Source organism: Drosophila virilis, chromosome 2, assembly GCF_030788295.1.
Source record: "Drosophila virilis strain 15010-1051.87 chromosome 2, Dvir_AGI_RSII-ME, whole genome shotgun sequence".
Taxonomy (NCBI): Eukaryota; Metazoa; Arthropoda; class Insecta; order Diptera; family Drosophilidae; genus Drosophila; species Drosophila virilis.
In genome coordinates, this window is record NC_091544.1 from 4,426,155 (window position 1) to 4,451,663 (window position 25,509).

The window sequence follows — 25,509 nt, forward strand, 5'->3', positions numbered from 1 at the left end:
AAAAAAGAAAAAAATTAGTCAATTTGAGTATTTTTTTTTTTAAATAAAATTAATTAAAAGAATGCGCAGTGTACTTTACATAACTTAAAAGAATTGTTAGTCTAGATTCTTAGTTTAATTTGAATCATCGACGATTTCAATTTTTGTCAGCTTTTGCAGGTTTTCCTTATGCATTTTGCTAAACTGATGCGAATATAAATTGAATTTATATCGAAAGAAAGCGTTGCAGACGTCACACCTGAAAGCATAAGGAATATATATATGTTAAGGCTAAATTATATTTAGTTGCTAATCAATTGTCAAACCTATAGGGACGTTCCCCCGTGTGAATGCGTTCATGTTCCTTTAGCTTGCTGCGTACATAGAAGCCCTTCAGACAAATGTCGCACTCAAACGGACGTTTACTATCGTGCTTCATTTCGTGCTTCTTTTTCGATTGGGGATCTGCAAAGCTCATATCGCAAAATTTGCATTTGAAGGGCTTGGCCCCGATGTGCAGATTGTTATGCCAATTGAGTGCATATTTGGTCGCATAGCTTTTATCGCAATACGAACAAAAGTGCCGAACAATTTCCTTTTGGTCCTGCTCATTCGGCGTCTGCTTCTCCTGTTGCTCATCTGACAATTCAATTCTTTTGTTCAAGCGATTCACATTCCTGTGAATACGTGGAGATGCTCCATGAACCTTTCTGTAATGACGATTTGTATATTAATGATGCACAAGTTGTTGTGTCACAAGATTCACCTACTTTTCGTGCAGATATCGCGTGTTAGATGAACCAAATGCTTTTCGACAATAATTGCATTCAAATGGCAGCTCTCCTCTGTGCCTCACTCGTATGTGAATATTTCGCATATAGGCATCGTAAAATTTCTTAGGGCACTCGGAGCACGGATAGTTTTTCGTCCGCGTATGACGCAGCATGTGTATCGTTAGATTACATCTCACTCGAAAAGAGGCGCCGCACTGATCGCACACATGATTTAGTGGCATGGCTCTGATCTGTTCACGACGTATGCGATTTTTTTCCTCTTTTGTGCGTTTGGGACGCTTCGGTTTTGGTTCCCGAGGTTTTCGTTTCCGATTTCTTGCTGCGTTTGGCCTTTGGTTCGTTGCCTTTCTTTGTCGTGGACGGGGAAGTTTATCCTTGCCCCTATATTCATTCAGAAGATCCTCATAAATCTGTGCACCCAATGCAATGCTATTTGGATCTGCAGCCGATGGACGTATTGTCAGGTTCACTTGCTGTCCCGCTGCAAGGGACAAAGGCTCAATTACAGTCGTTTGACTATTTTGCTCTTCCGCCGGAAATACCGAAACAAAATCATCTTTTGCATCATTCTCACAAATCTGCACTAGCTCTGTATCTTGTGCATTCAATATTTCTCTGCCGTTTTCTTTAATGACAGCTGGAAACTCGTCCACGTCGCCCCCGGTAAGCTGCAGTTCTGCCCGGATACATGTTTCCCGAAAATCAATGGCTGTACGCAGATTATTGACGCATCCGGAGCACATGTACGGTGACATTCCCTCCTTGCATTGGACCTGCAATACAAATATTTGTATATGCAACTAGGTGCAATTACAAAAAGACGCTCTCACCCAAATGCCAGTTATAACTTCGATATGATATAACATGACGGCATTTTGTTCATCGCACAGATCCTTAGTATTTTCATCGACAACGAAGAGTCTACAGCAGGTGCGACATCTTATCTGATCAGTTAGTCTTTCATTATTGTCGCTACCTTTTGTGCACAAGTCAAACTCTGCCCTTTCCTCTGCCAAAGGATCGCTTTCACTGGGCGTCGGCGTAAATGGAATGAAGGCGTTGCCCGTAGCACTCACAAAGTCGGGCACAGAGACAATGCCAGTATTTCGAATGAAGTCTGGCGCTATGACAATTGCTCCGCTGGCCTCAGCTGCTTCTCGCGCAGCCGCTTCCTCCAACAGCTCGGCGACCAACTTCTTGTTCTTTCGCTTTTCGGATCGCTCTCGTTCAACTGCGCTTTCATCGTTTTTGTTGATGCAAGGCACGGCTCCTGGTCTCAGCGTTCTCTTTGAGCACAGGCCTGCAATTCGCAATTGTAGGTGATGGGCGAAGATTAAGTTAGCTATAGACAATAAGACAAACCCATTTGAAATTGTAATGCTCCTTGGATATCCTCCTCCTTGAAGTGCTCATTGCAAATGACACTCTTCAGCGGAGCCTTAAGTTTCTCTTTGTTGTATTTGCGACAAAACGAGACCCATTTTTTTAATATTTCCGGGTTTTTGGGGAAGCTAAAGAAACTCAATTGCTGGGAGTGTTTTTGTCTTGACTTGAACTTGTTGGCGCAGTTTTGCACCGCACACTTCATTTTACTATAATTTATTTTTATTTGTGACGTCGCATTGCAGACCTAGTGCCAGGGTTGGCAAACAACTACTAGCCCTGCAGTGTGTAATCGATATGCGATAGATTTTTTTAAATTACCGATAACCGATTAACTGGCGGGAAAATTAATTGAATAACAAACAGGCAATTGGTTAATAAAATTATCAATTTTTTTAATCCGATTCAACTCCAGTCTTGTCTAGTTTTAGCGTAGCATTTGTCTGATGAAACTTCGAGCGGTAATGAGCACGTAAGCTTGACTTCCGATTGAAATACACATTGCATATATCGCAGCTGTGGAGTTTAAATATGTTCAATAAGCATTACAAGAGAACTTCGTCGTATTTATATATACCAGAAAGGTTGTTCCCCCGTGTGCACGACAGCGTGAGTATCCAAGATGCTTTTCTTTCTAAACGACTTGTTACATAACTTACAGGTAAAGGCTGGCGCCTCTGCACTCGATTCCAAGTACTCCATGTGGCTTCTGCGAAAAATCGAAAGTTTTTTTTTTTTTTCAAAGTAAAAGTTAAATAAAGCATATTTGCTACCGTTGATGTCGTAAACGTGCCATGCTGTTCGCAAAACGTTCGCCACAATATTTACAGGCATACGGCTTTTCGCCCTGGTGCTGTATACGTTGGTGCAAATTGATTAAATGCTGCGTATAATCTTTGTGTCCGCATTCCGGGCATTCAAATTTTTTAACTCCCATGTGTCGCTGCAGATGTCGATTTAGGTTGGCCTTATCATTAAAATGCCTGCCGCACTGATCACAAAAATAATTTCCCAACCTTCGAATTCTTTTGTTGGGCGAACTCTCTTCTTGGCTGCCACTTGCTCCGCTCTTTTTCGCTTTCGATGGTTTAATTGTTTCATGCGTCTGGCTGGAGCTCTGCAATCCTCTGTAAGAGTTGTGGCTAGCAGGCACAATTGGCAAAGAAGACTGTTCATTATCAAAAACAGTCTCAGCCAAGTCGAAGGCGGTCTGAAACATATTTTCTTCGTATGTCGTCTCATTCAAGTGCCTTTGACGGTGTCGGCTCAAATTGGATTTATCATCAAAATACATGCCACATTGTCTACAAAAATATTTCCGGGCTGGAATATGAGATGTAATTTTACAATGAATATCTGGCACAGCTTTTGGGATCGAAGCGCGTGAAATTCTGGGAGGGATCTGTGGCGACCTTTGGGCATATGCAGAGCCTGTTGCATCACAATTCAGTTCTTCTCCAGCCTCGAGCTCAATAAGTCCACTTTTATCATTTGATAGCGGATCACTGTCATTGACAAATGGACAACTAGTTTTTTTGTCGATCTGCTTCCTTTCCAAATTTTGACGCATCAACATGGTGTTGGTTTTTATACAGCGCTCTCGGAATGCTATGGCATGCTCCAAGTCTAACAGGCAGTAAGCGCAAATCTTTCCTGGCATATCTAACTCATCTGTTAACTATAAGTTTATTCAAATCAATCAATTTTTGTGTGTGCTTAGAAACAATCATCCTTACCCAAATGCCAGTGAGCGCTTGTATTTTCTTTAGAATCTCATCGCCCTTATCTGCGAAAAGGTTTTTGGCATGGAGACGGTCAATCTGTTTGCCGCAAGTCCTGCATATAAATGCAACTGACATTATAAGATGTTATTGGTAATACTATTTTGGATTTGTTTATATGTCTTGGCACCTGTAAGCCATACAGACAGGGCTGTTACTCTGTTTATAAAATGCATCGTTTACTGTGAATAGCATATTAGACAAAGCGCGGTGAATGGCTGCTCAATTGAATAAGAAGCAGCATTTTGAAAATTGGAAAGCTGGAAAAATCGCCAACATTTGTATTCTACTTTTTGGTTTACCAACCGATCAACGTCAAACTTAATTTCAGAGATTTTTATTGAAATTCATTTGAGAGGGTGTCTCACACATTCTAGAAAATCCATCCTTCTTTGGTGGAAGCGGCCACATATTAAGGGTTTCCTTTAACAGTGTCTCTGAAGTTAGTTTCGGCTTAAGGTTATTTACAATAATAATTTCAATACTCATTATTTTGGAATCCGTATAATCATATTTTTGACGTATTCACAGCTGTAATTAATCAAAGCAGAAAAGGATATTGTGGCCTACTTATGATAATAAGAGCAGCAACTTTGAATAAGCTTAGTTTTTAATAAAAGGGTTAAAGTTTTATGTATAAAAAGTATATATTATATAAAAAGATATATTGTCAAATATTTTTCTTGGCTGTGCGTGTTTTTTTTTCAATTGTTTTCGACTGCGTCACATTTTGGCATTGAAACATTGTTAAACATCAAAATCTTCAATGATTGAATCAATGTCAGTTTCCACATCGGAGATTGCCTCTATAATGTTGAATTGTTTATCCAGTGCCTCGGCGGCTCTTTTTTGATGCTGCTTTGAACGATAGTGAATTTTCAAGTTCGTATTTCGGGGAAAACCCACATTGCATATTTCGCAACTGAAAGACAATATCAGCTTGTAAGCGATAGAGAAATTGAAAGCATAATTTAATAATACCGATATGGTCGTTCGCCTGTGTGTAGGAATTCGTGTTTATTTAGGCAGGATTTTGTCAGATACGTTTTTCCGCATAGCCGGCAGGCATATGTCAATTTCCTTGTATGCTTTACGCTACCAAAGAAAGATACTTAGAGTAATGCAATGCAAATAGAGTATGAGCCATACCGTTCATGCCGACAGCGGCTGGTGCTCGTGAAGAAGCGCTGATCACAGTATTTGCATGCGTATGGCATTTCGCCCTGATGCCGAACGCGTATGTGCAAATTGAGTAAATGCCGTGTAAAGTACTTTGTGTTACACTCCTCGCACTCAAAGTTCTTCACACCTGTATGCCGCAATATGTGCACTTTCAAATTGCTGGAATCCGTAAAGCATTTGCCACATTGATCGCACACGTAGGTCTTGCTAATGCCAGTTTGCCTCGCATTACACTTCACTTTGCTTCGGAATCCATCGGATGCGGCACTATCATAATCTTCTGACGCTGATTGCTGAGCTTCCACCATTGCAATACGATTGCTTTTATCAACTGAAGATGCTTTGGCATGACTTAAAATATTTTGAGTCTTATCGCGCTCTGCCGCTGGGTGTGTTTCGTGTGTTCGGCCCAATATGATAACACGTCTTCTGAGCTGACCTGATGAATCTCTCATTCTTGTGTTGAAGCTCAATTGTGGGTTTGGTGAGCGTGCGCGAACAATGTGATTTTGTGGAGAGGTATGGCATGGTTCCGTGAGAGCACGCACAACTTTTTGCTGTGATTGCTTTTTGCTTTTAGTCGGCGTAGGTGTGACGCTTCCTTGAGCGGTATTCAGTGGATCAGGTGCAGCTGCATTTGCTTCCACTCCACTTTGTAGAAGTTGTTGTATTTTAATACAACGCTCCCGGAATGCTATTGAATGATTCAAATCCAAATAGCAGCAGGCGCAAATATGTTTGGGCATATCCTCATCGTCATCTAACTGAAACAAAGCGTGAAACTCTTGCACACCCTTCTTCTTTTTTTATCGATGTCATACCCTGATTCCTGTCAATATTTCGATTTTGTCTAACATCTCATAACTTTCCCGATCGAAGAGGTTCTTGGCATTCAGATTGTAGATCTTTTCCCCGCATGTTCTGCACAAAACTAACGTTGACATTTTAACAGTTCAATTGCGCCCTGCCCAAGCGTGGCAGGCGTGTTTTTATTATTATCATACTACCGAAGACAAAACATGTGAATGGCAAAGGTACAGCTGTTGCATACGTTGCGTTGTGAATGGCAAACAGATGGTACTTTTCATAAAATGCCATTCTCTCATAACAATACACATTTATACATCAAGTTCGACTATTATTGAGTCTGGAAACACTATAGTTCCGTCAGGAACGGCTATATCTTTTATGCCATCGAGTTGACTGTTTAACGCTTCGCTAGCCCGCTTTTGATGCTGTTTTGTACGGCAATGAATCCTTAAGCCTGGCTTGCGCGGAAACGCCACATTGCACAATTCACAGCTGAAAAGTAGAATTTAGAATTGAATGTCTTATTTAATTAATTTATTTAAACATACCGATATGGTCGCAAGCCTGAGTGCAGGAATTCGTGTTTATTCAAACACGATTTCGTGTTGTATTTTTTGCCACAAATCTTGCACTCATACGACCAACTTCTTATGTGCCGTACTCTGTAAAAGAAAAGAAAACTCAGTTAAATTTATAAATTAGTGTATTTTAAATTCTCACTGTTCATGGCGTGTGCGTGTGCTGCCTGAATAGAATCGCTGGTCACAGAATCTGCATACAAATGGCATCTCGCCTTGGTGCTTCACTCGAATATGCAATTGCAGTAGGTATTTGGAGTAGTGCTTTGCGCCACATTCCTCGCATTCGAAATTCTTTTCTCCTTTATGACGCAGTATGTGTATATCCAAGTTTTTAGGACTTGTGGACTGATGACCGCAAAGGTCACAGATATAGACCTTGGGATCTCCAGGTGGCTTCAAAGCGGGTTTATCCTTCTTGGTCGCAATGCTATTATCTTGTGCCGGCAAGGACTCGGCAACAGAGGACACCTTGGCTGGACTGCCTTCGAGTCCTGCTTCGTGGAACTCTTCAGTTTGGTCAAAGGTGGCTTTCAATTCATTGGACTCTTCCTTTGCTCTACTCGGACTCTGTTCACAATTGCTAGGACTGCTGTGTGGTGAAGTCTTAAAGCTTTCAGCTTCTTGACAATGTTCAGCGTTTGAAACAGGCGACGTTTTGGCAAAATTGCGAACATAGGAATATTTTCTGCGCTCCTTAATACGCTTTTCTGTTCTAGTATTACAATTTGGCTTGCGAGCGCGCAAAATGCGATGTTGCGGAGGGTTTTGACTTAACGCTTCTGTATCTGCTGTATGCAATATTTGATTCTCTGAAGGACTTATTTTTATTGCAGCAAAAGGTTGACTTGGTGTTTCACTTGTTGAACCAACTTCTGTCTGTGCTGTATTTAGCGGGTCTGACTTCGTCGCCTTTTGATTTGCACTCTGCAAATAATGTTCGGTTTTGAGGCAGCGCTCTCGAAAAGCTATCGAATGGTACAGATCCAAATGACAACAGGTGCAAATGTGCTTGGGCATATGTTGGTCCTCGTTCAACTATAATCAGATATCAAACATACGTACATATATCTTATAACAAAGTTGAGGCAAATGTTTACCCGGATTCCAGTTAGTGTTTCAATATTGAGCAATATCTCATTGTCGTCTTGCTCGAAGAGATTTTTGGCATTAGGATTAAAGATCTTCGCTGCACAGGTTCTGCATTGAATCGACATTTTATCAAACTTAAGCTAACATCAAATGTTTTTCGGCCTTCTTGTTTAGTACATTTCTTAATAGAGCAGGGCTGTTATTCTATTTAAGTATTTTTTGTGCACGTGTGAATGGCTAAATGGAAATTTCGATAACAATAGTCGAGTGTGCAGCTCGACAAAATATTTGAACTTGTGATGTCGAATTTATATTGTAAATTTATTAAAATTATATAATTGTTATTATATATATATAAAAAAATTTTTTTTTTATTTTAGTAGCATGTTACCAATACATAATTGAATAAACATTGTTGCAAAAAACCAAATAAAAAATGTGCGGTTAATGGTTTATTCATCTATTTCTTCAATAATAGAATCGGGAAAATCAAAGTCTATTTCTTCATCGCTGACCGAAGTCATTTCCGTGTCATCAAAATCATCTTTTACCATCTGATTAACTCTTTTTAGATGGAACTTTGTAAGGTAATGATTTCTTAGATATTGTGCTCCCTTAAAGGACTTGTTGCATGTTTTGCAGCTAAAAAAAAATAATAATAATTATATATTAAAGACATTAAAGTGATGTTTAATAAGATATACCTATAAGTCTCTTCTCCAGTGATATGCACTAGTTTGTGCTTCTCCAGGCTTATTCTGCTTATAAACGTTCTGGTGCAAAGGTTGCACTCGAAAGGTAATTCGTTGGCATGATATTTTCTAAAAGTTTAATTCAAATACAAATTAGTCAAATGACAAAAGAGATACGTTGTGTTTTACTCACCGTTCATGCCGGCAGCGACTGGGACTGTTGCGGAAACCCATGCCGCAGTATTTACATACGAATGGCTTCTCGCCTTTGTGATGCACTCGTATATGAAGCAACAATAATGGCCGGGTGAAAAATTTACTGCCACAGTCCTGACATTCAAATTTTTTTACTCCCGAGTGTCGCAATGCATGATCCTTCAAGTTGCTCAAATCACGGAAGACCCATCCGCACTTGTCACATACATACTTCTTCTCTTCTGGCGGGAGCCTAATTCTATTTAGTTTGCTTACTTCATCATGGTGAGGAGCTGGTTGATATTTTTGTTGTACGCCTGGTTTAATTATTCTCTTCGACGGCCTTGGAGCTATAGATGCCGTTGGCCGAACTGTCATATACCTTGATCCTGACGCTGACTCCAACGGATGCATTCCATTCTTTGGCGGGTTTGTATGCACTGATTTTGCGGGGTGGTTTGCTGTTTGGCGTGGTGTACTTGGATCTCGACAACGCACCAGTCGTACTCGAGGCGATAGATGGCTTGAAGACGACGGTTTGTGTCGTCCTTCCATCTCTATTTTGTCTTCTTTTCGATTTGATATGGTACTATTTTCGGGGTTGTCAACTGTGTCGTTGAATTCATGTTTAAATTTAATTGCATCTTCACTAAGATCCTGGTCATCCAATGGATCAATCTGCCTGGAGTGTACTGGAAACGCTTTGGTTCTAGTGGCTCCTTCTTTCTTTACGGTCGCCAGTTGCTTTTCGGACTCTAAGCAGCGCTCTCGAAATGCCATTGAATGGTTTAAGTCCAAATAACAGCAGGAACATATATGGCTGGGCAAGCACGGGTCATAAAACAACTGAAACAAATTGTTTATTCAAAAACGCTTTGCGCAATAAAACGACGCCGATGCGGATTGAAGCGGTTTACCTTAATGCCAGTAATTGCGAGGATATTGTGACGAATGTCTTCATTTTCATGACTAAAAATGTTTCTGGGTTTCAGATTGAAAATCGGTTCCCTACAAGTTCTACAGTGAATTGACATTACGCTTTAATAATTCTTAAAATGTATTCCGTAAACAAAGTTAAAATTCTGGAAGTGTGCACACGCGAATGTCTCTAAAAATGCACTAAAAATGCCATTCACCCAAAAATGCTGGAATTTTAAAAATATGCAATTATTTTGATGCCGTAAATTAAAAATTAAAAACAATAAAAACTCATAATGTTAACAGCAAAATGTATGATTTTATTCTTGTAAGTTGTATTGGTAATTATATATAAGAGACAGAAGCATGGCAAATGCATGTCTTTGCTGGTATCTTGTTTCCTTTGCCCATTTAAATATCGTGAATGGCCAGTGTGCACATAAAAATTTTGGAAACAGCTGTAAAATACGACTGTCAGATTGTGCTCTACGTACGCATTTGTTATTTGCGCGGAAATTAAAAACAATCGTCTTTTAAAAAGTAGATATGCTTTTTGTTTTCAATTAAACACACGATGAATGACCTGCGCACACTTTGCCGTACATGTGGCACAACAATAAATAAGGAGCTCGATACGAGGCTTTTTGAGGAATTCAGCTACCATTTAGTAACTTTAATCGAAGACATAACCGACATGATGGTAAGTAATATTTCTTCTGTTTTTAGCTGTCCCTTATTTAAACATTTACAGATTGAAGATGATAACAGCCTGCCGGAATACATTTGCATTAGCTGTAAATCCATATTGGATCAAATTGTAAAGTTTCGTGCGAGCTGCCTTGATACTCATAGGAAACTATTGGCGGAGAAAATAAAGATCATAAATAGCACAGCAGATATGGAAACAGTGTTAGATCTCGACAAAATAAGTGTTATAGAAGATAGTTACAATAGCCATGATGAACTACAACAGGCAAAAATAAAAGAATCAGAGACTCCCATACAAAGCACGCCTCTCTTTGAGTGCAGGAAAATAAACAAAGCGCAAAAATCCAAAGACAGGCGCACAAAAACAAAAACATGGATTTGCGAACAGTGTGGCGGAGAATTTAGATGTTCCACATATTTAAAACTACATATGCTGCGTCACACAGGCACAAAGGAATTCGAATGTGACATTTGTAAGAGCAGGTATTATACCAAAAACGAGATGCAGCGCCATAAGATCTTGCACACGAACGCAAGACCATATTCGTGTCGTTTTTGTAATAAAACATTTCGGGGTACGAGCAGCAAAGCAGTTCATGAAAGGTTTGATTAAACATATTTCGAAATCTACAAGCTAATACATTTTCCATTGTTGCAGGACTCATACGAACGAAAGGCCATTTGCTTGCCAATATTGTGATAAAACCTTTACATCCACTTCGGTTCGAAAAATGCACGAGCGCGTGCATGTGAATCATCGAAACTATCAGTACGTACTAAATCATATTAAACAGGGTATATTAATAAATTTATTTGTTTTTCAGCTGTGAGCCGTGCGATCAATGGTTTTTACGACCTTCACATTTGTTATTACATCAACGCACCAAACTGCACAAGAGTAAAACTAATAGTGACTAGATGCCTTATATCTGTTGCCTATTTGAAGATTGATTTTTCATATTATAATTTGTTATTTAAAAATAATATATTAAAAAAAAAAAAATTCACAATGAACTGCATCACAACAATTGCTTTTGTGTGAATGCCACTGAACAGCTGTTATAGTTTTGTGTGAATGTTCTTTTATCCAGTTAATTTACACGCAAAGGAGCGTACGCTGTTCTTGCAGAGAAAATATAAAAAATTAATAAAAATGAATTAATTAGTTGAACCTCGATTGTAACCACATAAAATATTGCAATTTGATAGAAATAACAATTGTTTCAAATATTGACCGTCAAGCACGAGCATACCGCATTTACATGCTTGTCGGTTGTAAAGCGGGAATTTTTAATTTGCATATTTCTTTGCGTTAAAATTGTCGGCATGATCAGAAGCCGTGGTATTCATCGCAAGAAGTGCCTTCGCTTTAAAAATGAGGATAAGTTCCGGCTTATAGCCGCTGTGAGGGTCAGACGTCTGCTCTGGGATCTGAAAGACAGTGAACACAACGATCTTATAAGTATTAAGGCGGCTTGGCAGTCCGTGGGTGCCGAACTGCGCCGAGACCGTAAGTTTTCAATTTAAGCTAGTTGGATGGTATAAAATTGATTTAACTTCTTTATAAACAGCACAGGAATGTAAGGTCGCTTGGCGCTCGTTGCGCCAGAGCTACCGCTACCATTGCAAGACGGCATATACCCGCATTGGTGAGGACTATGAAGGCGAAACCGATCCGCTAGAAACCCCCCACATTCAATGGGAATTTGCCGATGATATGGCTTTCCTACAGGATTTGACAAGGAAGAGAAAGTATGTATTTGATTTACTGATTCCAACTGAATCCCATTTAACCTAAAACTCTTTAGCCCATCTTCGGACTCGGTTCTGTTGGACGATACTATTACGATGAACACTGAATTGGATGATTACACCGAGTATACTGATGCTGAATATTTGGATAGCGCTTATGAAATCCATAACAACGATGCAAATGACAACGATGCCGACATCGACGACAACAATGATGATGTTGAGGATGATGCAAACGTGGTTTCATTGACTAGGGCGTCGAAATTCGCATATGTATGTCACTTGGGTCTACTTTACTCGCAGATCTTAAGTTCGGTTCTTTACAGAAGATAAAACATCCAAAGAGTCAAAGGCAAGTTGTATGCAGAACATGCGCGCAAACAATAGACCCTCGCACCGCAGAGAATTTATTTAAACCGGAAAACTATCAGCTTCTGTGCCAAATCAAAGCGCTGACAGACCTAATTGTAAGTAACGCTGTAGGTTAAATGATAGGTTAAATTGTTGACTATTGCTTCCAGCTGAAACAAGATGAAGAATTTTCGGACCTTATTTGCGGCGACTGCCAACACAGTCTAGAGATTGCTTTTAAGTTTCGCAGAGTTTGCATTGAGTCACAGACACAAGCCCTAATCAAAGTACAAGTAAAGGACGAGGAGATCGAACAAGATACAATGTCATATTCAGAGTCCACTATGCCACACAGTCCCACCAATTCGGAATTACTCATAGAAGAAGAACGATTGGAAGAAATCGACAATTCAGATGATGAAAAATATTATGAAGCAGTAGACGTTCAACCCTTAGTATCAACACCATCGCCGCCATCCCCAACGTCGAAAAAGAAAATCAAAAGGGAGCCAAGAAACCACAAATACCAATGTCATCAGTGTGGATTGACATTTACTAGTCAGGATTTACTAAAGATGCATATGCATCAGTCTCATGACATGCAACTTCATACTAGGTTTGTTTATATATATTTTGTTTTTTGTATATGTATAAATTTGGTATATGATTTAAGATTTGTGTGCAAGCATTGCGGACACGATTTTAAGTACTCCGCCCCTCTGGTTGAACATCTAAAGAGCATAGGAGTTTATTTTGGATACAAGTGCGAAGAGTGTGGACAAAAGTTTCATAGTAGGCATTTCCTAAAGAAGCACAAGAGAAGAGTTCATGGGCAGGCTGATCAACATATTTGCCACATGTGTGGAAAAAATTTTACCACTGGATTTAATCTTCGAAACCATATTGTTCGTCACTCCGGAACCCGACCCCATAAGTGCAAGCTCTGCAGTGCAGCATTTTCAACGACAGCCGAACTGAACAATCACCAGCGCACACACGACAATGTTCGTCCATATCCATGTCGTTATGCATGCGGCAAATCATTTCGGCACTGCAGCAATCGTAGCACACACGAGAGGTGAGTAAAAAATATATTCTCGCGATATAGACTCTCATATATATTAGCAAATGTGTCCACAGAGTACATATGGCTGGCAGTTTGCGTCCTTTTCAATGCGACTATTGCGAAAAAACGTTTGTGACCAAAGGTGATTGCAGGTCCCATCAAATGGTGCATACTATGAGCCGCGATTTCAGGTAGTTTTAGCAAAATATTTTATAAATGTTTGATCATGTCAACATTTACTTATCAATCCATTTTGCAGCTGTGACATTTGCGAGCAGAGCTTCAAGCTACAGAAGCATTATTTGCAGCATTTGACGACCAAGTCTCATAAAAAGGTCGAGGAGCACATGAAAGCATTGAAGCAAACAGAATCGGTTGCATAAATTTAAACCTGTTTATAATTATTTACGACCTATTGGAAACTTATTAATTCTGAATTCCCAAAGCAAACAGAAGCTGTGGCGTTAATCTAGTTATGTATATAATTATCGAAGATCTATTGGAAACTTATTATTTTTTACTATCTATCAATTTTACCTTGGGACTGCAGGAACAATGCACCCTATTTCACATGAAGTCTTTGAATATTGTCTTAATTTCAAAACGAACTAATTAGCTAATCTTACTGAATGAATATTGAAAAGAAAGTATCTAGAAATATTTTGAGTATATGTAGAGCATGAAGAGAATCCTGAAAAAGTCGAATATAAGTTGTTATTTTGCTTGCGATTAGTCTTTATTATGGGTAAATATGGCTTGATAATATCGGTGCAATTAGTTATTCAGGTCACCCAACCCGTATTTAAAACACCCTAATATTATCAACGATCTTCTCGTTGTCATAAATTTCCTTGGCGTAGCACAGATTGGGATAGTCGAAGGCAGCGCCATAACGATTCTTGCAACCCGCGGTGGCCTTCTCTCCGGGTGTGTACACGGGCTGACCAATGATGTTTCTTGTGGCGAAATTACAGGTGAGCACAAAGTGATTGTAGTAATCGCGAGAAAAGCGAACGGCAGCGCAGCCCAAATGGGTGTTCTTCTCGGCCACGGCGATGGTGAACTTGGCCACATTCTTGTTGGGCAGCTCCTCGGGGAAACTGGCAAGAATATCGGGAGAGCCATTGTTGCGCTCATTGAACCAGTTCTCAATCTGCTCCTTGATAATTTCGCCATCGCTGTACTCAGACTCGGCGCCGCTGTAACTGAAAATGGCATTATTCTGGCCGGCGTAAGCGAAGCGTTCGGTGCTGCGGCATTTATCGGGAAGCGATTGGCAGGTCTTCACGTTCAGCAGCGCCAGGTGAGTGAGTTCCTCGCACCATGCCATCTTCGCCATGCGCGAAGCTTTGGGAAGGCCTTCAATTTTGCCGCCGGCGACAGTGTTGCGCAGCTCATTGAACAGGGTGAGGATCAACTTCTGATGGGGCTCAAGCTTCACTTCTCGGACATCCTTTGGGCACCCTTCACTAAAGTTCTGCAGCGGGATAAAATGTAATCGCTTACTTTGGATATCCTTAACCAACTTACTCCCTTGTTGTTGCAGGCAATGTGCTTGTCCAAGCACGTGGGCAGAGCACAGTAGTCCACTGCATTGGCAATTTTTGCCAGACCAACTAATAGAACCAATACTCCAATCATTGTAATGACTTCTCTAACAGTCGCTACGAACTGATGTCCAAGCCAACGTATGGCGTCTATTTATGGCGACAGAACATATTGTTGCCATTTCAGTTCCCAGCACCCAAACTCATTTTCTAAGACTTTTAATATTGTTACAATTGTTTTCTGTAGAATGTCTGTTTTGGTAAAGAGAAGCGTTATTATACCCTGAACTCATACAGAATGCTTAAAAAGGGTAAATCGACTTGTAAGTTTATGTAACAGGCAGAAAGTTAAACATATTCCTGGTCACCATCGATAGTCGTGTCGATCTAGCCATGTCCATCTCGATCTCTGAACCTAGAAAATTTGGAGCGTAGGTCCTCCTCGTGTCCGGGCAGTATATAGTATTATTATATAGTAGATCATACATATAAGTTATAGTAGATAGTAGAGTATTAAATCATATATAGTGAAATCATTTATTTTTGAGTATATATTCCTAGATTTTAAGATCTAAAGTCTGAAATTTTGTAGCTTCTCGTAAAAACAGTTCAAGGAGAAGAATGTCTAGGGTATTTTCTATTTGCATACTTAACGAGAGATATCTTACTTGTTTTATAGTGTGGAACTCTAAATACTCTTGCAGGCTTAAATCATGCGACCGAGAAAATATCGCTTTCGGTGAGTCTGCATTTATTCTCAATCTTAAAAGTTTTCATAAAAGAACTCAACTTGGGATAGTTACAAAAATGGAAGCTTCAAAAAAAAAGCTCATGGAAAGGTAAAATATCAATCTAAACTATATATTCAGGATGGGGTTAATCTCATGATCTAGAAATTGAATATTCATATTCATTTAGGCTAAAACTAACAAAATGTTGTTAGATAGAAAACACAAAGGCTTCGAGTAGACCTTATTTTTAATAGATAAAATATCAAATATTAAATGCACACAATTGTTGGGGTTTAAGTATATTAAGTTACATATTATTGCAAGCGAAAGAGGTTTCGATTTCTCCCGGGGGCACTAATGATCACCAATTCCGTTGCCATTTTGCTTGGCGTCATTGCCCGAGGCAATGAACGAGGTGACATCTAGCTTAGTGGCCAGTGCCAGGATCGTATCCTTCGCATCGGCGCCCTTTTTAATGATTAGAACACTGGGATCAACCTCTAGCACACGTGCTAGCTTGCCAAGTATTTCAGTCTCAGGCAGACGAATGATTCGCTTGTTAAGCGCCTTAATTACCGGCTCATTTAACTGGCGATTCATGCTGACAATCTGATTCATGAGTGTCTCCTGAGTCACAGCACCCAACACGCTGCTGCAAAGAGATCATGCGAGATTAGGACGATAAGAAGTAAATTTTTCGTAATGTAACATACCCATCCTTCTGGTCGATCATGGCTAGCTGATCCACACGGTGCTTCTTCATAAGCGCAATGGCATCACCAAAACTGGTGTCCGACTTCAGCAGAGCGATTGGCTTAGGCAGCTGTAGCTGCGATATGGGCACATTCCACCACCAGTGTCCATGCTCATTGACCGGCTGCTTGAAGCCACGGGCCTCCATCCAATTGTCGGATACAAACTTGGTCATATAGTTGCGAATTCCGTCGGGCAGGATAACCACACAACGCTGGCCGGGCTTAAGGGTGCGTGCATGCTCCAGAGCTGCATGCATGGCGGCACCGCTGGAGCCGCCGCAGAGCAGACCCTCCTCGGCATTGAGGCGACGACTCATGGGGAAGCAGTCGGCATCGTAGACCTTCGTCCATACATCGACTACCTTGTCGTCAAAGACAGTGGGTGGAAAGTCATAGCCAATGCCCTCCACCTCATAGAACTGTACATCAGTCTTGTTTATCTCTGGTGGACTCGCCAGCACCGAACCAAACGGATCGACGCCCACAACGCGACAATTGGGAGCTTGCTCCTTGATTTTGCGTCCAATACCGCTGATGGTGCCCGCAGTTCCAGCTGCGCAAATAATCATATCCACTTTATTATCCATCTGCCAGAGTATTTCCGCGGCCGTGCCATCATAGTGGGCCAGCGGATTGCCGGGATTGCGATACTGATCCAGCACAATAGAGTTGGGCGTCTGGCGCTGCAGCTGCTGTGCCACATAGATGAGTCCCTCCGGCGAATCGTAGGCCGCCTCAGTGGGCGTGCGGATTATGGTGGCGCCCAGTGTACGCAGTGCAGATACCTTCTCGTTGGACATCTTCTCGGGCATGACAATGATGCACTTGTAGCCCTTTACGGCACTTGCCATGGCCAGACCAATGCCAGTGTTGCCGGATGTCGGCTCAATGATGGTGTAACCCGGTTTCAGAAGTCCTTTTTCCTCTGCATCCTGTACCATGCGATAGCCAATACGATCCTTGACCGAACCACCCGGATTCAAGAACTCGCATTTGGCATCTAATTGAACAAAACAAAAATGAGTATACTTTGGTAAATGACTGTTACATTTTTTGAACAAAAACAAGGGGTATTCTGAGATTAACGAAATATAATTAGAGGAAACATTCAATTTATAAACATGAGATAGTGAAAGTTAATCAGTTGCAATTATGAAACATGTGCTCGTGCAAAAAAAAAAAAAAAAAATGATTAACTCAATTGGAAAACGTATACATATATATAAAGTATATATATACTTGAGGCATACTCACACATCTCACACTGGATGCCCTCCTTGGCGGGTATGCTATTGAGCCTGACCATGGGGGTGCTGCCGATCACTGTTAAGATATCCGGTGAGATCTTCTCGTGGCGCGGCATGGCACGCTGCGTATGGGGCGTCTGCTCCTTGGTGCCCAGATGCCAGGTGCATTTCGAGGGTTGGCCAGGATCAATGAAATCGGCCGGACGCTCGTAAGTCTTGTTCGCTGACATTGCTGTGGATTAGTTAGAATCGAATGAGTGTCAATGTGCCGTTGCGTATTCCGTGCTGTTCCGCTGCCTGCTCGCAATTAAATAATTCGTTCAATGAGTTGTTTGTTTAGCTCACACCATCTGGCAGAATGACCGGGGTCAGGCAGTCGCTGAACTCATCTCGTCTTATCAGCCCTTTTTTTCTGCCGTCTCATTGTAGTTTATTATGAAATTGAATTTGGGCTTTGATATGTGCATATAGAAGACCACGTTGTGCCTGGCAGGCATTGTTACCAAGTCATCTTCGCAAGACTCGCATCTTTTCCTGTTAAAGTTAACACTAAATTTTCATTGGACATAATTGGTGTAGAAAGGTTGTTCGGCTAGTTTTTCCTTGCAACAGGTTTTTCTCTACACCAAATTAACCGGCAATGGAATGTAGGTACATGCACACCGTTGCATTGCGAGTGCATTCAACTCGGGAAGCCGGAAAATTTCTCTTATCAATAGTTACACACACACACACACACACACACAAGCCAACTTTTGCACATTTGTGTTTGTTATACACTTAACACTTTTATCATATATCTATATTTGTATATACTTAATGCTCTATTTTAGAATGTTTATATACGGTATTTATCATTTCGGGCTTTTGTTCTCAACCGTTTACTTACCGTATCTATGAATTGTAATTGCTCAAAAAACTGAAATATGCAGCTACCAAATCACAGTCAATTATTTGGTAAAAATACACGTGAAAGATAGCGCTGCGTTGTTGTTGCTTCAGGTAGATCCGTGTCTACTCTGGCGAACATATGTATAAATACGCATTTATATATGTAGCCCCGCTAAAGAAGTAGTGCTGCAAAATGTGAGCGGAGTGTTGGTAAATGTTAAACGCCGCTAAAAGGAGTTGCTTGAGCATTTAGTGTATTTGATATATATTTTATTTATTTATATATATATTTTTATATTGCAATCAATTTTATACTTTTTTTTGGTATGTTTTCATTCGGTGTTAATACACGTCATGCTTTCAAAATAAATAATTTAATATTTAACGGCCGTTTTCTTACAGTAAAAGCTTTCGAGTTGTTGTGGTTTGTGTCTTGGCTAAAGTAGCTAAAAGATGTGCAGTTGATCCTTTGGAATATCTAACAGTCTGGTATATTCAATGAATCTGGATAAATCTTTTAATGTTGATTTACGTAAGGCTTAACAATCAACAAAAAATGTATTTTATGGATAAGAATAGGGTATATTTATTTTATAATTATTTTATTTTTTCTTAAAAGTTAGTATTAGAATACTAACATACGGTTTATATGTTTTTTATTTTTATATATATATTTTATTATTTTGAAGGTACATCAACTAGACTAGACTCAGTTTTAATGTGCGAATTTAATATTGTCTTAGTCGAAATTAGTTGTGAATAAATTTTACCATAATCCTATTTTTCATAATCTTTTAATTCGAGTCTTTAAAATCTTAACCCAATATCTTTATTAATATGCGCTGACTATGAAATTGAATGATTGAATTGATTTCTTCGCCAAGCTTAGGATGCACTCAACCCCCTCTCCTTCAATAAATATACCAGGTATGAGGTTTTCTTTATCACTTTCAGCTCACACAGAAAACGGAAAGTGATAAGAGCTACTTCAGATTCGTCTTTGCCGGTAAATAAAAATAATTAGGAGAGCCGTGTTGTTCTTATTGCATATTATTCCCAGCAAGTTTATTATATGCTCAAAAAATGATGTACGTCACGCGAGCTTATCAGATTTAAAATTGTTTATGCTTATCACTAAGCGCGCTTTCAGTCCTCAATGAATTGTTTGTACATAAATAAATTTTTATAGACCCACGAATAGTCTATAAAATAATAAAAATATTTATAATGGCACAGCCCCCTTGATATTTGCTTTTGAAAAACATGCACTTGATTCTATTACTTAAAAGGCAATTATAAAGTATCCAGCAGTATGTGCTTTAGTTATATCAGTAAATGTTGACATAGCAATAAAAATTAAAAGAGCCCTTCGAATTGGTTCATGATTTTAATAATTGGCTCATTAATATATTTGCGCACCTCCCAGTTAGTTGCAAAATCGCCGTGATTCCACATGGGATCCTCCATATGATGCATTTCCTTATTGGGCAATGTTTCAGCCAAACGCAAGACATCCTCAACATGGGCCATTTCATCATTATCCGAATACCACAAATGTGTGCTACACGTTATAAGATTGGTCGGGTAGTCCGGCGGCACCTCCGCATTGTATTCTATCCAATTCCTCTTTGCACCAAAGTCATAGCGCCTAAAGTGTCCGGACTGTTGCTCCTGTAGGTAGTGCAAGAACTGATCGGTGGACACTCCGGCGGGCGTTGTTAACGCATTTATCGCAACCGCACTCTACGGAGAAAATATATTAAATATTGAATACCAATTGGTCTTCGTATTGGGGCCAACCGAATTGGAGCGTCCGTCGGTGCTGCTGTTATGGAAGACGCTGCAGAAGTCTCGAAACCTTGAGTCCGGCCTGCAAGTGTTATAGATAAAAGCCAGTATGAAATCATTGTAGGGTAAGAACTCCTGCGACTCAAACAGCAGGGCGTAAGTATTGTGATGCCCCAGATAGGGTCCAACTGCTCGGGCCATCAGGCTGTCCATGTTGTTCATAAAGGCAACCGGAGCCAGCAGATGGGCTGTCTTGATTTTCTCATTGTACTCGGGACGTGTGGACATAAGTGCTAGGAAAACGGTTGTTCCTTGGGAGTGGCCCACATAGTGAATGGATTGTTGATCCTGTCCGTTTGTTTTCAGGGCATAGTCGATCATAGCCGCAATATCAAAGTAGCCAATTTCATGCCAGCTGAAGCGCCAGAAATATGGATGCTGCGTGGATATCGACGAGTGGTTTCTTGAGTACGTATTGCCGCGTGCATTGCCCAGCCAGACATCGTAGCCCGCATCGGCCAGCTGAAAGGGCAGAGCATTATCAGGACCCATGGCGATCCAATTGTCCGAGCAACCCGATATGCCATGCTGCATCAGCACAATGGGACGATACTTAGCCTGATTCTGCAGCTTGTGCGAATAGGGAATGCGAAATAATCCAATTATGTAGCCGTCTTCGGTGGGCACATAGTGCAGCTCGGCCGGATATCCGTGCGCTGTAATGCGATCATCCTAAAAAGCTTTGTTAGCCTCAAATATGGCGTTTGGCTTCTCCACTTTAAAGCTTACCGTTTTCAGCCTTGGATTTAATTTTAAATGCCCTTCCGGATCGTTAAAGAGTTGGTAGAAATCGGCGCCCTCAAAGACACTTGAGTCTAGCCCAGCTGGAGCACATCGAGCACCTGTCCAAATGCATAGAGATGACAAAATAACGATGAGGTTCCTAGCCATGTTGCGGTTGGACTGTGTTCTATAAATATATAGAACACGCCTTTTAAATACCTTTGCTGTACACTTAAGCCTAATCTGCCGATAAGCGATTACCCCTGGACCCTCTCCCGATCCAATGGCATTTGCTATAATTTACAAACACATTCATATTACGGTATAATTATATTCCTATTTATACCCTGAACCCATTGAAAATGGGTAAACAATTTGGCTAAATAATAAGAGCTAGAACCACAATTTAAATTCAATTGGCCTTTTGAGAATACACAAATATTGTATATCACAGTACGATGTGATGAAGTAACTTTAATTAAGATCGGTTAAGAAACACAAATGTTACTGGAGAAAATGTGTTTTGGCTGCCCGCGTGTTAACAGCAGCAAGCGTAAATTGCAATAATTTTTTGTATACATGTCCCCACACACACATTCATTATGTCTTTGAATTATATCAATAGCATTGCAATTGCGATTGAATTGTGTTCTGTGCTGGTATTTTAATCCGTTTTTTTCTCAATAGGGCTCAATGTAATGCGGTCACTTACGAGTTCAAGCCCTACGGAGAAAACTTTTTTATTAAATTATTTTAATTGCTAAAGCAAACGAGCACGTAGCGCGCGTTGCATTTGATGTTGGATTAAGAGAGTTCAGGGTATTCCCTAGTCGGGTGCTCCTGACTAGAACCTCTTGTTTTACTTAGATCTATGTATGTGATTCAACAGCGCACTCGAGCCGGAATGCTTTTTATTTGATAGTTCTCGCCGATCTTGAGCACGGCCGCCATGCCCTGTACTGCATGTGATTCGATGTGACAGTGATAGCTCCAGAAACCCGGATTGTCCGAGATGAAGCGTAAAATGACGTAACCCAGTCCTGGAACCTGTACGGTGTCCTTAGCCACGGCTGCATTGTCATCGGACAGACGAGCCAGACGTCCACGGCGATCCAGCTCGCGTATCTGTGGAGCAGAAAGCAATATTAGAGCTAAGTATTCTAAAGGTAGATCTGGTTGACTTACATTTCTCAGGTCGCTTAAGCTGCCCAGGACGCCCTGACCGACCAGGCGGAAGGTGAAGCCATGCAGATGTATGGGATGCGTGGCATCCATGTGGTTGGCCACAACCATTTCAATGGGACGATAAGCGGGCAGCCGTATGACATGCACACATTCGCATACTTCACGTGCACAATTGCGTCCCTGTGCGGCCAGCGAGCTGCGATTGCAAAAGTAGCTATCGTCCTGGTACAGATGTCGACCCTGCAGCATTGAGATGCCCGGCAAAATGTAGCTAATCTCATCGATCTGGAAGAGCTGTTCACCATTCTGTGCCTGACGCATGCTCAAACTGGAATAATGTGTGAGAAACTTGGTATAACTTGGCCAAGGAACCGGCTCTACGGAGCGCAGGGACACAGTGCCCACATCCTTGTCCTTATTCGACTTGCGCAGCGCTGATATCGATGCATTCAAGGGCTTGAAACGAAAATCATTGACAAACGTGGTAGGTTCGTCCAGCTCTCTGCCACGTTGATCTTCCATTATGTCACCCAGGGGCAATTCGCTGCGAGCCGCTCCGCGATAGCTGAGCACCGCGCCCTGATAAAGTTTACGCTCCTCGCACTGCTCGTAGCCCCGGACGCGTATCCAATAGTTTTTGGCAAGCTGATTTGCCTCCAGCACAAAATCAAAGCGCTCTGCTGAGGTCAGAAAGAAGCCATCGGCCAGCACGGGAACAATGTCGTTGCCATCGGTGCTGATGATCAGCAGCTTGTGCTGCTCGATGGAGAACTCTACGGGACAGTTAAATATACCATTGAGCACAATGCGCATGCGATAGCGATAGCCGGGCGTGACACGCAGCCGTTCGTAGCGATGCCTGGCATCCTGATCCGGCAGCTGGCTGAGATGATTGCGTCCCTTGCCATTGATAAGAATATTGCGAGCCTGCTGGAGGTTGTAGTCGTAGAATATGTCCTGCACCATGATGGCGTGCTCCACCAGGTCATAGTCGTAGAGACGCGCATGCGGATTCGCCTGATGTGGCTGCCGCACGATAAGATTGCCAGCCACACCGAAGCCACGCTGCCAGCCCACGTGGCTGTGGTACCAGAGGGTACCGCTGCGATCCGCCTGAAACTCATAGCGATACACCTCGCCCGGCTCCACCGGATACTGGGTGGCATGCGCAACGCCATCCATTTCTGGTGAGCGCGACATGTGTATGCCGTGCCAGTGCATCGTGCTGGGCTCATTCAGGTAGTTCAGCACGTCCACGACCACGGTATCGTTCTCGCACAGCTCTATAGCCGGGCCGGGCACCATGCGGTTCACGGCCATAACGGGCGACGAGACGCCATCGCCATAGATGCAGTTCTCCGCGGCACAGGCACGCTCATCATACTGACAACGTTGACACTCGGCGCCCAGGCGGCGATAGTTGTGCACCACCAGTTGATAATAGCAGCTCTGCGACTGACCCTGCTGACAGACGCGGCGGCAGGGATGACGCTCGAAGCCGCTAAAACCGGAGACATCCGCCGGATCGTAGTCGTCCTTCAGCTGCAAGCCCGTGGCCAGCTGGTTTGGCCTATTGGTTCTATTGTTGCGCGACCAGGGAAATGTGATCCAGTCAATTTTGGCACTCGGCTGCTCCAGTTGCGGCTGCAGCTGAGCCTCTCCCAAGTCCAGGCAGCACCATAGCACAGCTCCAAGAAGCACACCGATTAGCTGGCAGCAACACCTTTTACTTTCACGCCCCCACCTGTTCGTGGCAATCATGTCAAGACTCAACCTCCAACTGTGCCCAGAGGCCTAGTGCAACGCCCGAAGAAAGTTTGGAAAACCAAACTGGATGACCACAAATAGTTGGGCATGCTCAGCACGTGCTAATAATAAAAGCTGAGCTGCATTTTATTTGTGTTTAATTGGCTAGAGACTAAGAACGCCTGTCTCACTTGTAACCGACTGTTCGATACTCTTTATGATACACTAGCTGGTATTTTTCGAGCTTTTCCGCTCTTTCGCACAAAATAAGCTGAAATTGTTGTCGTCAGTTAACTAACTATAAAAATTACATTTAATTTATTTGTGAACTAATATGAAAATTGCTGATGAATTATTTTAATAGCTGTTCAAAAATTTAGGCTTCGCCTTGTGGCGCTGGCGGGCTGGTGGGCGAAGGGGATCCGCTCGAGGCTGTGTTGGATGTGCTCATCAGACTGATGACCCCACATGCAATGGGCGGACCCACTGACATCTCTTCGTTCTGATAGGCCAACGCATTGGGCACCGTCAGCGCGGAGGAGAAGACCTCCGCATTGAGCGCCGTGTTCAAATCGATTGGCTTACTGTGTATGACCACGGAGCGGCCGACGATGCCATTGAAGCCGAACAGCTGCAGGTAAATGCTCATGAATACGGCCGATATGCTGCCGTCTGCCTTGACATCCAGGTTGCCCAGCTGCCAAGGAGGAGATGTGAATCTCAGAGACAGTTACTCTTCAATGCGACTTACGAAATTATTAGGAAACTGGCCACCAGTTGACTTGCAGCCCTCGCTCACGTCGCCGTACGTGTGTATGTGCAGTGCATGCTTGCCGGGCGGCAGTCCGGTCACATTGACGGTCACCCGGATGTCGCTGTTGTAGGGCAGCTGCTGGAAGCTGATCATGCCGGCGGCAGACGCCGACTCGCCCTCGCCCATAAGCTTGGCGCCCGCCTGCCACTGTGGTACCTACGGATGAGCACTTGTCAATGGCCGTTGCAAAGAAAAGAGCGAAGACCTACATAGGCGTAGCCCAGGTATACCGGCTGTGGATGCAATAGCGGACTGAGCAGCGCGGCAGCGCCAATGCCACCAATAACCGGACCAATGCCGCCCAGCGGCACGGTCATGCGCTCGTAACGCTTCACCTTTGTGCCGGACACCACTTTGATGTCATCGATGCCCGTCAGATTGGCGGGCCTTAGGCGATCCAGCAAATTTTGCGCGCTGCCAGGCACAAAAATGCTATTTAATAGCATAAACGCCAGAATGGGCTTGGAGCGGAACATTTCGGTTAATTGCCTTAAACTGTTTTTGAGGATTTGTAATGTGACTGGGGGTAGAAGCTTCCGTTCTCTGTGAATATTTTAACCCAACTGAACTGGACGCTCTGTGGGCCCGTCTATATCGTTTGTCATTTGGTTGACTTCGACACGGATTTCATGCTGATTGAACACGTTAATTGCCACAGAGGCAATATCACCAGAATGGATGATGAGTCGATTGTGCTGCTGCTCAATGGCAATCAAGTGTCGCGTGTTTGATGCTTGGCTA

The 25,509-nt window shown here is 42.1% G+C and overlaps 12 protein-coding genes across 15 annotated transcripts; 2 read left to right on the forward strand and 10 right to left on the reverse strand.

The window, feature by feature from the left end:
• Window positions 1-14: 14 nt before the first annotated feature.
• On the reverse strand, window positions 15-2,362 carry LOC6629625 (uncharacterized). The gene is made up of 5 exons (XM_002054829.4): window positions 2,136-2,362; window positions 1,604-2,073; window positions 750-1,546; window positions 306-689; window positions 15-238 (listed from the first exon to the last, which is right to left on the reverse strand). The coding sequence occupies exons 1-5, from the start codon at window positions 2,359-2,361 to the stop codon at window positions 115-117; spliced, it is 2,001 nt and encodes a 666-aa protein (XP_002054865.1). The 5' UTR covers window position 2,362; the 3' UTR covers window positions 15-114.
• On the reverse strand, window positions 2,309-5,748 carry LOC138910829 (transcription factor Ouib-like). Of its 2 annotated transcripts, XM_070207140.1 has the most exons (6): window positions 5,087-5,748; window positions 4,919-5,032; window positions 3,893-4,859; window positions 2,930-3,834; window positions 2,734-2,865; window positions 2,309-2,672 (listed from the first exon to the last, which is right to left on the reverse strand). In XM_070207140.1, the coding sequence occupies exons 3-6, from the start codon at window positions 4,013-4,015 to the stop codon at window positions 2,552-2,554; spliced, it is 1,281 nt and encodes a 426-aa protein (XP_070063241.1). In that variant the 5' UTR covers window positions 4,016-4,859; window positions 4,919-5,032; window positions 5,087-5,748; the 3' UTR covers window positions 2,309-2,551. The 2 variants fall into 2 exon arrangements, with proteins under 2 accessions (XP_070063241.1, XP_002054864.3); XM_002054828.4 differs by lacking the exons at window positions 4,919-5,032; window positions 5,087-5,748 and having other exon boundaries at window positions 2,930-3,827; window positions 3,893-4,001.
• LOC116651842 (zinc finger protein 239-like) lies at window positions 4,685-5,427 on the reverse strand. The gene is made up of 2 exons (XM_070207416.1): window positions 5,087-5,427; window positions 4,685-4,859 (listed from the first exon to the last, which is right to left on the reverse strand). The coding sequence occupies exons 1-2, from the start codon at window positions 5,425-5,427 to the stop codon at window positions 4,685-4,687; spliced, it is 516 nt and encodes a 171-aa protein (XP_070063517.1).
• Window positions 5,749-6,062: 314 nt separating the features above from the next.
• Window positions 6,063-7,797, reverse strand: LOC6629623 (transcription factor Ouib-like). The gene is made up of 4 exons (XM_032438953.2): window positions 7,608-7,797; window positions 6,650-7,545; window positions 6,478-6,591; window positions 6,063-6,421 (listed from the first exon to the last, which is right to left on the reverse strand). The coding sequence occupies exons 1-4, from the start codon at window positions 7,722-7,724 to the stop codon at window positions 6,238-6,240; spliced, it is 1,311 nt and encodes a 436-aa protein (XP_032294844.1). The 5' UTR covers window positions 7,725-7,797; the 3' UTR covers window positions 6,063-6,237.
• Window positions 7,798-7,967: 170 nt separating this feature from the next.
• On the reverse strand, window positions 7,968-9,598 carry LOC6629621 (uncharacterized). Its single transcript, XM_002054825.4, has 4 exons — window positions 9,404-9,598; window positions 8,485-9,332; window positions 8,304-8,420; window positions 7,968-8,241 (listed from the first exon to the last, which is right to left on the reverse strand). The coding sequence occupies exons 1-4, from the start codon at window positions 9,518-9,520 to the stop codon at window positions 8,052-8,054; spliced, it is 1,272 nt and encodes a 423-aa protein (XP_002054861.1). The 5' UTR covers window positions 9,521-9,598; the 3' UTR covers window positions 7,968-8,051.
• A 228-nt stretch (window positions 9,599-9,826) lies between these two features.
• LOC6629620 (transcription factor Ouib) lies at window positions 9,827-11,167 on the forward strand. The gene is made up of 4 exons (XM_002054824.4): window positions 9,827-10,104; window positions 10,156-10,715; window positions 10,771-10,881; window positions 10,937-11,167. Exons 1-4 carry the CDS (start codon window positions 9,979-9,981, stop codon window positions 11,028-11,030), a joined length of 891 nt encoding a protein of 296 aa, XP_002054860.1. The 5' UTR covers window positions 9,827-9,978; the 3' UTR covers window positions 11,031-11,167.
• Window positions 11,168-11,226: 59 nt separating this feature from the next.
• LOC6629576 (zinc finger protein Paris) lies at window positions 11,227-14,007 on the forward strand. Of its 2 annotated transcripts, none has more exons than XM_015171341.3 (8): window positions 11,227-11,622; window positions 11,684-11,864; window positions 11,921-12,137; window positions 12,194-12,331; window positions 12,386-12,831; window positions 12,889-13,293; window positions 13,356-13,472; window positions 13,541-14,007. In XM_015171341.3, the coding sequence occupies exons 1-8, from the start codon at window positions 11,439-11,441 to the stop codon at window positions 13,662-13,664; spliced, it is 1,812 nt and encodes a 603-aa protein (XP_015026827.1). In that variant the 5' UTR covers window positions 11,227-11,438; the 3' UTR covers window positions 13,665-14,007. The 2 variants fall into 2 exon arrangements, with proteins under 2 accessions (XP_015026827.1, XP_002054859.2); XM_002054823.4 differs by having other exon boundaries at window positions 11,228-11,622; window positions 12,191-12,331.
• On the reverse strand, window positions 13,993-14,964 carry LOC6629575 (antigen 5 like allergen Cul n 1). Its single transcript, XM_002054822.4, has 2 exons — window positions 14,812-14,964; window positions 13,993-14,758 (listed from the first exon to the last, which is right to left on the reverse strand). Exons 1-2 carry the CDS (start codon window positions 14,920-14,922, stop codon window positions 14,084-14,086), a joined length of 786 nt encoding a protein of 261 aa, XP_002054858.1. The 5' UTR covers window positions 14,923-14,964; the 3' UTR covers window positions 13,993-14,083.
• An 824-nt stretch (window positions 14,965-15,788) lies between these two features.
• On the reverse strand, window positions 15,789-18,607 carry Cbs (Cystathionine beta-synthase). 2 transcript variants are annotated; one of them, XM_032438951.2, is made up of 4 exons: window positions 18,451-18,607; window positions 17,569-17,793; window positions 16,273-17,314; window positions 15,789-16,208 (listed from the first exon to the last, which is right to left on the reverse strand). In XM_032438951.2, the coding sequence occupies exons 2-4, from the start codon at window positions 17,789-17,791 to the stop codon at window positions 15,914-15,916; spliced, it is 1,560 nt and encodes a 519-aa protein (XP_032294842.1). In that variant the 5' UTR covers window positions 17,792-17,793; window positions 18,451-18,607; the 3' UTR covers window positions 15,789-15,913. The 2 variants fall into 2 exon arrangements, with proteins under 2 accessions (XP_032294842.1, XP_002054857.1); XM_002054821.4 differs by having other exon boundaries at window positions 15,789-16,211; window positions 18,451-18,606.
• A 901-nt stretch (window positions 18,608-19,508) lies between these two features.
• Window positions 19,509-21,214, reverse strand: LOC6629573 (lipase 3). Its single transcript, XM_002054820.2, has 3 exons — window positions 21,030-21,214; window positions 20,253-20,972; window positions 19,509-20,195 (listed from the first exon to the last, which is right to left on the reverse strand). The coding sequence occupies exons 1-3, from the start codon at window positions 21,189-21,191 to the stop codon at window positions 19,809-19,811; spliced, it is 1,269 nt and encodes a 422-aa protein (XP_002054856.1). The 5' UTR covers window positions 21,192-21,214; the 3' UTR covers window positions 19,509-19,808.
• A 284-nt stretch (window positions 21,215-21,498) lies between these two features.
• Window positions 21,499-24,011, reverse strand: Mco3 (Multicopper oxidase 3). Its single transcript, XM_070207139.1, has 2 exons — window positions 22,209-24,011; window positions 21,499-22,148 (listed from the first exon to the last, which is right to left on the reverse strand). The coding sequence occupies exons 1-2, from the start codon at window positions 23,967-23,969 to the stop codon at window positions 21,906-21,908; spliced, it is 2,004 nt and encodes a 667-aa protein (XP_070063240.1). The 5' UTR covers window positions 23,970-24,011; the 3' UTR covers window positions 21,499-21,905.
• A 229-nt stretch (window positions 24,012-24,240) lies between these two features.
• Sodq (Sodesque) lies at window positions 24,241-25,340 on the reverse strand. The gene is made up of 3 exons (XM_002054818.4): window positions 24,978-25,340; window positions 24,706-24,924; window positions 24,241-24,651 (listed from the first exon to the last, which is right to left on the reverse strand). The coding sequence occupies exons 1-3, from the start codon at window positions 25,242-25,244 to the stop codon at window positions 24,331-24,333; spliced, it is 807 nt and encodes a 268-aa protein (XP_002054854.2). The 5' UTR covers window positions 25,245-25,340; the 3' UTR covers window positions 24,241-24,330.
• Window positions 25,341-25,509: the final 169 nt, after the last annotated feature.